Genomic DNA, 13,200 nt, shown 5'->3' with positions numbered 1-13,200 from the left:
AATCAAAGGTTTTTCTTTATTTTTACTATGTTCTACATTATAGAATAATAGTGAAGACATCACAACTATGAAAAAACACATATGGATGTGTTGGGATGAGTTGGACCGCAGAGTGACGGTAAAGCAGCCAACAAGTGCTCAGCATATGTAGGAACTCCTTCAAGGAAAAAGCATTCCTCATGAAGCTGGTTGAGAGAATGCCAAGAGTGTACAAAACTGTCATCAAGGCAAAGGGTGGCTATTTGAAGAATATCAAATATAAAATAGATTTTGATTTGTTTAACACTTTTTTTGGTTACTACATGATTCCATATGTGTTATTTCATAGTTTTGAATTCTTCACTATTATTAGTAAAAATAAATAGTAAAATTAAAGAAAAACCCTTGGATGAGTAGGTGTGTCCAGACTTTTGACTGGTACTATACATGTTTGACAACTTGAGCTCCACAGTAAGAAATTGTGTTAAGGGTACAGGTAGCCTAGCGGTAGAGTGGAAATGTCACTGGTTCGAATACCTGAGCTGACAAAGTGAAAAATCTGTCGATGTGCCCTTGAGCCAGGCACTTAACCCTAATTTGCTCCAGGGGCGCTGTACTACTTTGGCTGACCCTGTAAAGCAACACATTTCACTGCACCTATCCGGTGTGTGTGACAATAAAACATACATTTTTTGAATACAGAGTTGATGTGTTGATGACAAGTACATACGCTTCAAGACAGAAATATAATGTGTGTTGTTAGTCAAGCAGACTCAACACACCACAGTTACCACACCAGGTATGTTTAGTTGTCAGGAGCAACATTCATGGTTTACAGTCGCAAGCTAAACATCACTCACATGTTAGACATCTGGTACAGTTCGCTAAGCCCCCATGGGGAGGTGTGTGTGTGTGTGTGTTTGGAAAGGTCTTGTGTGTGTTGTGTGTTTACTTTCCTGCCATAGATAAGAACCCAGTAATCTGTGTTCCGTCCCCGTGGTAACCTGCTGCTGACAGGAGGTCAGGGTTCACATCCTAGAATCCTTATCTTTCTGTCTGGTGAACGTTCTGTACCAACAAACCCCTGAACCATGTCAAGATTGGTGTGGCTGTCGGGTTTGGCTGTCGGAAGGGCCTGTTTGGGGTGTGTGCCACTTGTGATGAAGGTAAAAATGGAGGACAGAAGTGATAAGTAGATGGAGGAGAGAGGAAAGGTGGAGAGGAAGGAGAGATGGAGGATGAGATGAAGGGTCAGTTGAAGGACTGCAGAGGTCCCCTGGGCCCTGATGACTGATTAAACAGAAGCGGCGTCCCATTTTACCCCTCCCCATCCCTCCTCCCCCCCATGCCCAAGCCTGTCTCCTCACCACTCACAGCCCTAATATGCCCTGGCAGGCTGAAATGAGTTGCCAGAGCTCTCTGTATTATTTTTGAAAAATGCTTTCACACACAGTGTCCAGGTCACACATACGACTCCTTCATGCTTTAATGTCATCCAGCCTCAATTTGCTGTGTCTAATTCTTCTCCACCTACCAGCAGAATGAGCTGCTAGGCTGACTAGGCCTCAGGACGGCTGGGCTGTCAGGCCTGAGGCTGATAGGGACTGACAACATCAAAACAGAGCACAAAGAAAAGGCTCAGAGCGTTGAGAGGAGGGCTGAGTCCCCTGGCCTTTCTGGTTGATAGTCTCTCTGAGGTGGAGTTTTCAATTAGAGACTTCAATAACCAGAACTGGATGACCAGATGGGACCAGTGCATGGCTGATCTGAATGTACCTTTAGATCCCCTCATTTCTTTCTCTTTTTCTGTCTCTCTCTCTCTCTCTCTCTCTAGTACAGCTGTCTGACAGTAACAGTGACACAGGGGGATGTTGTCTAGCTCTGTATTTGTGATTACATTTTTAATGAAGGACTGATTTATTCTGTTTGGTTTTAATTGAACTCATTATGTTAGGAAGTTTAATCTTTTGAATCTATTTCCATAGTATATCTATATGATTGAGGATGTGTGTGTGTGTGTGTGTGTATATAAATGTATGTATCTACAGTCATTACCTCCTGTTCATTAATATTTCTTACTCGATTAATCCTCACTTTATTCACAGCAGCCCCTATTAAACACACCCCTGTTAATAAATGATGCCTTAGATAATCTTTGCATCATTCATGAGCACTCAGATAATCAATTATTCATATAAAAGGTTCCTGCTGGATCAACATACAGTATCAGGCCGTAACCATGTCACACAGGGAAAGCTGCACACATCCTTATCGTCACTTTTCCCCTTCTTATTTTCAATTCCATCTACAGTGGTGACAGATGTGGGGAATTAGTGCTAATCTGAAGTGTGATGGAACAAGGCATGTGATTGTTCATTCAACCTGTCAGTGTTTCTATTGTTCGTGTTCCTACCCCTATAAAGTATTGCAAATCAAATCAAATCAAATTTATCGGTCACACACACATGGTTAGCAGATGTTAATGCGAGTGTAGCGAAATGCTTGTGCTTCTCGTTCCGACAATGCAGTAGTAACCAACGAGTAATCTAACCTAACAATTCCACAACTGCTACCTTATACACAGTGTAAAGGGATAAAGAATATGTACATAAAGATATATGAATGGGTGATGGTACAGAACGGCATGGCAAGATGCAGTAGATGGTATCGAGTACAGTATATACAAATGAGATGAGTATGTAAACAAAGTGGCATAGTTAAAGTGGCTAGTGATACATGCATTACATAAAGATGCAGTAGATGGTATCGAGTACAGTATATACATATGAGATGAGTAATGTAGGGTATGTAAACAAAGTGGCATTGTTTAAAGTGGCTAGTGATACATGTATTACATAAAGATGCAGTAGATGATATAGAGTACAGTATATACATATACATATGAGATGAGTAATGTAGGGTATGTAAACAAAGTGGCATTGTTTAAAGTGGCTAGTGATACATGTATTACATAAAGATGCAGTAGATGATATAGAGTACAGTATATACATATACATATGAGATGAGTAATGTAGGGTATGTAAACATTATATTAAGTAGCATTGTTTAAAGTGTCTAGTGTTATATTTTACATCAATTTCCATCAATTCCCATTATTAAAGTGGCTGGAGTTGAGTCAGTGTGTTGGCAGCAGCCACTCAATGTCAGTGGTGGCTGTTTAACAGTGTGATGGCCGTTGAGATAGAAGCTGTTTTTCAGTCTCTCGGTCCCAGCTTTGATGCACCTGTACTGACCTCGCCTTCTGGATGATAGCGGGGTGATACGTTGTGCAGACCTCACTACCCTCTGGAGAGCCTTACGGTTGTGGGCGGATCAGTTGCCATACCAGGTGGTGATACAGCCCGACAGGATGCTCTCGATTGTGCAGGCCCAGATGCCGTCTGGGCCTGCAGCCCTGCTAGTGATAACACGTTTAAATGTTTTACTCACGTCGGCTGCAGTGAAGGAGAGTCTGCATGTTTTGGTTGCGGGCCGTGTCAGTGGCACTGTATTGTCCTCAAAGCGGGCAACAAAGTTATTTAGTCTGCCTGGGAGCAAGACATCCTGGTCCATGACGGGGCTGGTTTTCTTTTTGTAATCCGTGATTGACTGTAGACCCTGCCACATACCTCTTGTGTCTGAGCCGTTGAATTGCGACTAGATAAATAACTCAATATGAACAAGGAATAACTTCAGAGAAAATATTAAATATATAGCTGATTTTCTCAGTGATGTGCTGCTGTCAATGAGATCTCTAGTCTAGACTAAAGCAGCAGTAAACAGATGTAGTGTGTGTGTGTGTGTGTGTGTTTGCGTGTGTGTGTGTGTGTGTGTGTTCGCGTGCACGTGTGTCATGCTGTTCATCAGTAGTGAATAACTAATTGCAGTAGATCCCAGTGGTCTGAATGTATGCTCTGTGCTCTCCAAGTGGACCATGGGAAGGTCACAAGTTTGGTCGTCTAAATACCCTGGTTCCATCCCAAATAGCACCCTATTCCCTATATAATGCACTACTTTTGACCAGGGCTCTTGTCAAAGGTAGTGCACTATATAGGGAATAGAGTACCATTTGGGATGCATACCCTGCTGGCAGTATTTACTGCCTTCCTCACTCATGTGATGTATTTTAGTGCCTATAAATGCATAAGAGGAAACCAGAAGTGTCTTCACACATAGAACTGTCTTTTTATATCCATGTATTTATATCTCTTTTTAATGATTTAATATTTCTCTTAATAACGTAATAGGAGCATTACTCACTTACTGCAGCTGCTCGCTCTCTGTGTTTGTGTGTGTGTGTGTGTGTGTGTGTGTGTGTGTGTGTGTGTGTGTGTGTGTGTGTGTGTGTGTGTGTGTCTCTGTATAGGAGTGTGGTGGTCCCAGTGAAGAAGCCTCCACCAGGCAGCCTGGCTGTGAACACGGTTGGGCATGCATCCTCCAGCAGCCTGGCAACAGGCTCCACCCCCAACATCTTTGTTGCAGCCTCCAACACCCCCAAGAGCATGATCAACACCACCGGTAGGCCTACACCCATGGGCCCTGGTCAAATGTAGGGAATAGGGTGCAATTTGGGACTAAACCTTCTAGTACGTCCCACTTCAACCCCAGTTCCCTTGCCCCTGACACCTAGCCACTTGTGTATACTTGGAAGGAGTGGGTAGATAACAGTAAAACTAGTGACAATTCCACCTAACCTACAGTAGCTGAATAACAGGGAGCTACCACTACCATACCAATATGATTGCTTATACCTATCTGATCCTTTCTTGTTTATGAGGTGCCTAAGGGCTAGTGAGTAAAGGGTAGGGGCTAGGAGTAAGGGCTTGGTGTAGGGGGTAGGGTATAGGTGTAGGGGTAAAGGGACCGCGGTAGATTTAAGATTCAGCCTGACATACAACCCCTCTGAATGATGGTAAACAGGGACTCAGACCCACGAGGTTACTAATAACACTACTAATGTGTTCGGCCGGTAATGTGGTTTATTTCCAGGGAACTGTTGCTAGTTGGAGTTCGTTAGTATTTAATTTGAGTAATTACTGCAGATTTTAATAACCCAGTGGGTCTGGAATGTGTCCTTTGAAGCCGGTCCAGGAATAGAAGCAGAATTTGCGTCCCAAATGGCTCCCTATGTAGTGCACTACTTTTGACCAAGGCACATAGTGCACCACGTTCGATCCCTATCTAAAGAATAGGGTGCCATTTGGGACGCATACAATTTGTTTGCCGGCTGGATAACTGAGGTTTAATAATGGAGTGTAGAAACTCATATTGAGCACCAGAGGGCACTCACTCTCTACTGCGCTTCATGACCATGCTTCCTATACAGTACTATGACCCACTGCTGTGTAGTGGTTCAGACCAAAATACTATAGTCTAGTAGTAGTTGTAGTGCACAGTGCGTCCCAAATGGCACCCTATTCCATACATAGTGCACTACTATAGGGAATACAGGAGTAGGCCTGGACAAAAGTAGTGCACTAAACAAGGAATAGCGTTCCATTTGACTGTCCTCTCCCCTAAGGCCCTGCTCTGTGCTGTTGAGCCAAGGGTCCCATGATGCAGCAGGCTTCTGAAAGAAGCCACTTAATACAGAGATCATTAGAGCTGCAACACCTATTAAATGTTCCTATCCCCTCAGCAGGAATGTGAGAAATGTAACAGAGTCAGTGTGCTTTCAGCTAAACCCAGGGTCTCTCCTTCTCCCCCTTCACTCTCTTTCACTCTGTCTTTTTCCATCTATCATCCTTCTCTCCCACCCCCTCTTTCTCCCCCCTCCCTCTCTTTCTCCCCCTCCCTCCTTCTCTCTCACCCCTCTCCCCCTCCCTCTCTATCTCTCTCAACCTCACCCCCTATTTCTCCCACTCTCTTTTTCTCTCTCCCTCATTCCCTCAGACTCCACGATTTCTGTTCTGGAGATGTTCTTTGGCAACTTGACCCATGAACTCAAGGACATGCATGTGATACCTGAAACGATGATGGATGGAAAACATCTTAATCGTATCATATTAAACATGTAACCCAATATTGGACTGAGTGATAATAATTCATTAAATGATTAACAATAAATTCTACAGATACACCGCTTAAGAACAACCAATTATAGTGAATTGGACATTAGACATTCATATACTTACAATGGTCCGAGGCGGATGTCATTCCTATAGGTCGTCCCTGTAACTGAAACAGACCGTGGGTAGATAATATACAGCAAATCAAATCAAATTTTATTTGTCACATACACATGGTTAGCAGATGTTAATGCGAGTGTAGCGAAATGCTTGTGCTTCCAGTTCCGACAATGCAGTAATAACCAACAAGTAATCTAACTAACAATTCCAAAACTAATATCTTATACACAGTGTAAGGGGATAAAGAATATGTACATAAAGATATGAATGAGTGATGGTGCAGAGTAGCATAGGCAAGATACAGTAGATGATATCGAGTACAGTATATACATATGAGATGAGTATGTAAACAAAGTGGCATAGTTAAAGTGGCTAGTGATACATGTATTACATAAGGATGCAGTAGATGATAGAGTACAGTATATACGTATACATATGAGATGAATAATGTAGGGTATGTAAACATTATATTAGGTAGCATTGTTTAAAGTGGCTAGTGATATATTTTACATCCTTTCCTATCAATTCCCATTATTGAAGTGGCTGGAGTTGAGTCAGTGTGTTGGCAGCAGCCACTCAATGTTAGTGGTTGCTGTTTAACAGTCTGATGGCCTTGAGATAGAAGCTGTTTTTCAGTCTCTCGGTCCCAGCTTTGATGCACCTGTACTGACCTCGCCTTCTGGATGATAGCGGGGTGAACAGGCAGTGGCTCGGGTGGGTGTTGTCCTTAATGATCTTTATGGCCTTCCTGTAACATCGGGTGGTGTAGGTGTCCTGGAGGGCAGGTAGTTTGCCCCCGGTGATACGTTGTGCAGACCTCACTACCCACTGGAGAGCCTTACGGTTGTGGGCGGAGCAGTTGCCGTACCAGGCGGTGATACAGCCCGCCAGGATGCTCTCGATTGTGCATCTGTAGAAGTTTGTGAGTGTTTTTGGTGACAAGCCAAATTTCTTCAGCCTCCTGAGATTGAAGAGGCGCTGCTGCGCCTTCTTCACGATGCTGTCTGTGTGAGTGGACCAATTTAGTTTGTCTGTGATGTGTATGCCGAGGAACTTAAAACTTACTACCCTCTCCACTACTGTTCCATCGATGTGGATAGGGGGTGTTCCCTCTGCTGTTTCCTGAAGTCCACAATCATCTCCTTAGTTTTGTTGACGTTGAGTGTGAGGTTATTGTCCTGACACCACACTCCGAGGGCCCTCACCTCCTCCCTGTAGGCCGTCTCGTCGTTGTTGGTAATCAAGCCTACCACTGTTGTGTCGTCCGCAAACTTGATGATTGAGTTGGAGGCGTGCGTTGCCGCGCAGTCGTGGGTGAACAGGGAGTACAGGAGAGGGCTCAGAACGCACCCTTGTGGGGCCCCAGTGTTGAGGATCAGCGGGGTGGAGATGTTGTTGCCTACCCTCACCACCTGGGGGCGGCCCGTCAGGAAGTCCAGTACCCAGTTGCACAGGGCGGGGTCGAGACCCAGGGTCTCGAGCTTGATGACGAGCTTGGAGGGTACTATGGTGTTAAATGCCGAGCTGTAGTCGATGAACAGGATTCTCACGTAGGTATTCCTCTTGTCCAGATGGGTTAGGGCAGTGTGCAGTGTGGTTGAGATTGCGTCGTCTGTGGACCTATTTGGGCGGTAAGCAAATTGGAGTGGGTCTAGGGTGTCAGGTAGGGTGGAGGTGATATGGACCTTGACTAGTCTCTCAAAGCACTTCATGATGACGGAAGTGAGTGCTACGGGACGGTAGTCGTTTAGCTCAGTTACCTTAGCTTTCTTGGGAACAGGAACAATGGTGGCCCTCTTGAAGCATGTGGGAACAGCAGACTGGTATAGGGATTGATTGAATATGTCCGTAAACACACCAGCCAGCTGGTCTGCGCATGCTCTGAGGGCGCGGCTGGGGATGCCGTCTGGGCCTGCAGCCTTGCGAGGGTTAACACGTTTAAATGTTTTACTCACCTCGGCTGCAGTGAAGGAGAGACCACATGTTTCCGTTGCAGGCCGTGTCAGTGGCACTGTATTGTCCTCAAAGCGGGCAAAAAAGTGATTTAGTCTGCCAGGGAGCAAGACATCCTGGTCCATGACTGGGCTGGATTTCTTCTTGTAGTCCGTGATTGACTGTAGACCCTGCCACATACCTCTTGTGTCTGAGCCGTTGAATTGAGATTCTACTTTGTCTCTATACTGACGCTTAGCTTGTTTGATAGCCTTACGGAGGGAATAGCTGCACTGTTTATATTCGGTCATGTTACCAGTCACCTTGCTCTGATTAAAAGCAGTGGTTCGCGCTTTCAGTTTCACGCGAATGCTGCCATCAATCCACGGTTTCTGGTTAGGGAATGTTTTAATCGTTGCTATGGGAACGACATCTTCAACGCACGTTCTAATGAACTCGCACACCGAATCAGCGTATTCGTCAATGTTGTTGCCTGACGCAATACGAAACATGTCCCAGTCCACGTGATGGAAGCAGTCTTGGAGTGTGGAATCAGCTTGGTCGGACCAGCGTTGGACAGACCCCAGCGTGGGAGCTTCTTGTTTTAGTTTTTGTCTGTAGGCAGGGATCAGCAAAATGGAGTCGTGGTCAGCTTTTCCGACAGGGGGGCGGGGCAGGGCCTTATATGCGTCGCGGAAGTTAGAATAACAGTGATCCAAGGTTTTGCCAGCCCTGGTGGCGCAATCGATATGCTGATACATTTTAGGGAGTCTTGTTTTCAGATTAGCCTTGTTAAAATCCCCAACAACAATGAATGCAGCCTCAGGATGTGTGGATTCCAGTTTGCAAAGAGTCAAATAAAGTTCGTTCAGAGCCATCAATGTGTCTGCTTGGGGGGGAATATATACGGCTGTGATTATAATCGAAGAGAATTCTCTTGGTAGATAATGCGGTCTACATTTGATTGTGAGGAATTCTAAATCAGGTGAACAGAAGGATTTGAGTTCCTGTATGTTTCTGTGATCACACCACGTCTCGTTAGCCATAAGGCATACGCCCCCACCCCTCTTCTTACCAGAAAGGTGTTTGTTTCTGTCGGCGCGATGTGTGGAGAAACCCGCTGGCTGCACCGCATCCGAGAGCGTCTCTCCAGTGAGCCATGTTTCCGTGAAGCAAAGAACGTTACAGTCTCTGATGTCCCTCTGGAATGCTACCCTTGCTCGGATTTCATCAACCTTGTTGTGAAGAGACTGGACATTGGCGAGAAGGATGCTAGTAAGTGGGGCACGATGTGCCCGTCTCCGTAGTCTGACCAGAAGACCGCCTAGTTTCCCTCTTTTACGAAGTCATTTTTTTTCGGTCGCCGGCTGGGATCCATTCCGTTGTCCTGGTTGAAAGGCAGAACACAGGATCCGCTTTGCGAAAGTCATATTCTTGGTCGTACTGATGGTGAGTTGACGCTGATCTTATATTCAGTAGTTCTTCTCGACTGTATGTAATGAAACCTAAGATGACCTGGGGTACTAATGTAAGAAATAACACGTAAAAAAACAAAAAACTGCATAGTTTCCTAGGAACGCGAAGCAAGGCGGCCATCTCTGTCGGCGCCGGAAGTACAACTATGCGCCGGAAGTACAACTATCATAGTCGTATACTGTATATTTCTATACTTGGGTATATAATGGAGTTGAATACTGTATAGTTGTATACTAGGGTATACAATATAGTTGTATACTGTATAGTGTATGCTGTACTGTGTAGTTGTATACTTAGGTATATAATGGAGTTGTATAGTGTATAGTTGTATACCTGGTTATATAATGGAGTTGTATAGTTGTATTCTTTGGTACATAATGGAGTATACTGTATATTTCTATAGTTTGGTATATAATTGAGTTGTATACTGTACTGTATAGTTGTATACTTGGGTATATAATATAGTTGTATAGTTGTATAGTTGGGTGTATAATGGAGTTAGTTGTATACTGTATACACTACCGGTCAAACGTTTTAGAACACCTAATCATTCTTTATTTTGACTATTTCCTACATTGTAGAAATAGGAACTATGAAATAACACATATGGAATCATGTAGAAACCAAAAAAGTGATTTTAGATTCTTCAAAGTAGCCACCATTTGCCTTGATGACAGCTTTGCACACACTTGGCATTCTCTCAACCAGCTTAATGAGGTAGTCACCTGGAATGCCTTTCAATTAACAAGGGGTGCCTTGTTAAAAGTTTAACTTTTTTGGTTACTACATGATTTCATATGTGTTATTTCATAGTTTTGATGTCTTCACTATTATTCTACAATGTAGAAAATAGTAAAAATAAAGAAAAACCCTTGAAAGAGTAGGTGTTCGAAAACTTTTGACTGGTATTGTATTTCTATACTCAGGTATATAATGGAGTTAGTGTATAGTTGTATACTTGGTTACATAATAGAGTTGTATACTTCTGCTCCCATACTTCTCCCAGTGTGATGTTGGTTGGTGTGTTTGTTCCCTGCAGGAGCTACAGACTCGGCCTCCTCTTCCTCCACCTCCTCCTCATCCTTCGTCAACGGGGCCACCAGTAAGAACCTGCCTGCTGTCCAGCCGGTGGCGCCCATGCCTGAAGACACAGTGGAAAACATGAGGTAGGGTCAGTACTGTGTGTGTGTAGTAGGCGGATTATGCATTTCAGTGCTGCAGACATATTCACCATATATCACCTGGAGCCACTGAACAGTGCATGTCTTTCTCTTTCAGCATGTAACCACTGCCTGTGGTGTTGTGTGAATGGTAATTCAGAGAAAATGTTGTGTGTGTGTGTAGCGTTAAGGTGTGTGTGGATGCTGTTGTGACCTTGACTCCTCATCCCCACCTCCTGTAAGTGTTTGTGACAGACATCTCTAGTGCTGCAGAGAGCCTGAGTACCTCTCTCCCTCTGTCTCCCAGTCCCACTGCCTCAACACATACTCACAAACAAATACACATTCACACACACATTCTCACTCTCTCTCCCTCCTGTCCCCCTCTAAAGGAATTGCAAATCAGTTGCCATGGCAGTAACCAACATCACTTACCGTAACTGTGGAGTCAATGATGGAAGTGGCAAGTTGCAGAGCTGTATGTGTGTGTGTGTCTCACATGGTTGTAGAGATGTGTGATCATACCGAACTCTAATTTCAGTCCAGTCAGACGGACATGTAGCTTGTTGAATAGACAATAGACTAATGGCCTCTGGTCAGAAGTAGTGCACTATAAAAGGAATAGGGTGCCATTTGGGACTCAGTCCTAGTGACTGCTGCAATCTCTGTGTATTTCAGTGCGTTGCTCTGTGAGGTGGACCAGGATCTGAGAGTCTTTAGTTGGTCCCTGCCGGGGGGCCACACAGAGACAGAGACAGAGATGGCCCCCAGAGGTGCAGGCCAGTGTCATAGGCAAGCACTGTTTAACATCACTCACACAGGTGTCACTGTCTCACTGATGCACTCATCCCTTCACCTTCGTATTCTTCCCAGGAGGCCAAGGGGCAGAACACACTCTGCTGCTATTCCCTCCTAGGCCAATCCTCTCTCTCTCTCTCGCTTTTTTTTCTCTCTTGCTCTCTCTCTCTCTCGCTTTTTGTCGGTCTGCCTGTCTCTGTATGTTTCTATGCTGGTGGACGGGCTACAGGCTCACGGCAGTATGTCTCTGCTTTTAGATGCTTCCTGTAGGTTGCATGCCCCCTCCTTCCCAGTCTGTAGATAGATACTACTAGACACTAAGCTGTAGAGGTCTTCTCGGGTCCAAAATGTTGGACCTGGACCCGAACGGAACCGAGAACAATCAGACCCGGACATGAACAGACCCAATCATTTTTAAAGCAGGACCCGGACCCGGAACCCGAACCTGAATTGATCCGACAACCCGACCTATACCCAACCTCTACCCTAATGGGTCCGTGTCTAGACCAGACCTGATTTGGACCTGAGTGACAAAAAAATATGTTTATCAACCAAGTTGCTCTTCTGGTTAACAAATAGGTCTACATATGTTGGCTAGGCCTTCTATAAGTCAATAAATTCACCTTATTAGAGTAAAATAAATATGCTACGGCCATGGTCGGGTCCATTTGTGTCCACTAGGGTTTATCAGCTGTAATTACATAGACCCCGACACCTGATGACAATAAAACTGGACCCAACCCAGAGGGAAAAGTTGACATTTTGGACCCACTCAGGTCCCGGGTCGGGTCTCGTGTATTCGGGTTTGGCTGGACTCGTGAAGAACTGTACTAGGCTGTGTGACACTATCTGGGCTCTAAACGGTGACACCGACACCAGTGCAACTAAAAGAAAATCCACTACCTAACAATATTTAGCTGCAACACTCATCTCAACACTGCTCAAACAAGACAGGCTGCCACCTGCCGCTGGTTTCTTCCAGTTCTAGGGCCACACACACAGTTCCTCTATTCTATTTATTCTCTCAGTATGCTGTCAATTCATGCACTATTCTTCCTGAACAAGAACGATGCTGCGTTCCATGTAGCTTCTTAATATAAATCCACATTTTTCCTATTTTCCTATTAGTTTGTGGATATTGCTCTTTGCAGAACTTGAGTTAGTTAGTCTAAGGAAGCTGGCATGTGCCTAAAATAATGCTAATCGTTAATGTTACTCGCTAACTAGCTAGCTAAACACTATTTAGCTAAATGCACTATCTAGGGCAAAGCAAATGTTAGCTCTAATACAGGTTGCTAGCAGTGGTGTAGATCAGCATGTTGTTTGTCTAAATGCAACATCTATTCAAATGTGATTAGAGTCCCCTGAGAAACACTGGCCAACATTTTGGTTCTTAGCCTATCATAACTCCTACGTGGCTTTTTCATTTGTTGTCATTCCAAACAACACCAACCATAGAATTAGAATAATCATTGTATTTCTATGATTCCAACAGTGCTGTGTTCCAACAGTTCACCCAAGTGTTGTGATATCTTTTCTTAATTAAGAGCACTAGTGCTACCAATGAAATGGTTTACTTTAGAGCCCTTGACTTAGTGTTCTCCTAGGCGGTGCTCCTAGTGGCCGGGGACTTTAACCTCTCTGGGATATGTGGGACGCTAGCATCCCACCAGGCCAAAAGCCAGTGAAAATGCAGAGCGCCAAATTCAAATAAATTACTATAAAAA

At 44.4% G+C, this 13,200-nt stretch overlaps 1 protein-coding gene across 1 annotated transcript in view; it reads left to right on the top strand.

The window, feature by feature from the left end:
- The window catches only part of LOC135553390 (neurobeachin-like), a 334,327-nt gene that overhangs the window by 118,658 nt on the left and 202,469 nt on the right, over positions 1 to 13,200 (top strand). The window contains exons 33-34 of the mRNA XM_064985529.1: positions 4,346 to 4,497; positions 10,555 to 10,681. Of these exons, the coding sequence (XP_064841601.1) occupies positions 4,346 to 4,497; positions 10,555 to 10,681 (279 nt within the window). The remainder of the gene's footprint in view (positions 1 to 4,345; positions 4,498 to 10,554; positions 10,682 to 13,200) is intronic.

Source organism: Oncorhynchus masou, chromosome 13 (genome assembly GCF_036934945.1).
Source record: "Oncorhynchus masou masou isolate Uvic2021 chromosome 13, UVic_Omas_1.1, whole genome shotgun sequence".
Classification (NCBI taxonomy): domain Eukaryota; kingdom Metazoa; phylum Chordata; class Actinopteri; order Salmoniformes; family Salmonidae; genus Oncorhynchus; species Oncorhynchus masou.
The sequence above is the reverse complement of the archived record's forward strand: the minus strand, read 5'-3'. Positions and strand labels throughout refer to the sequence as shown.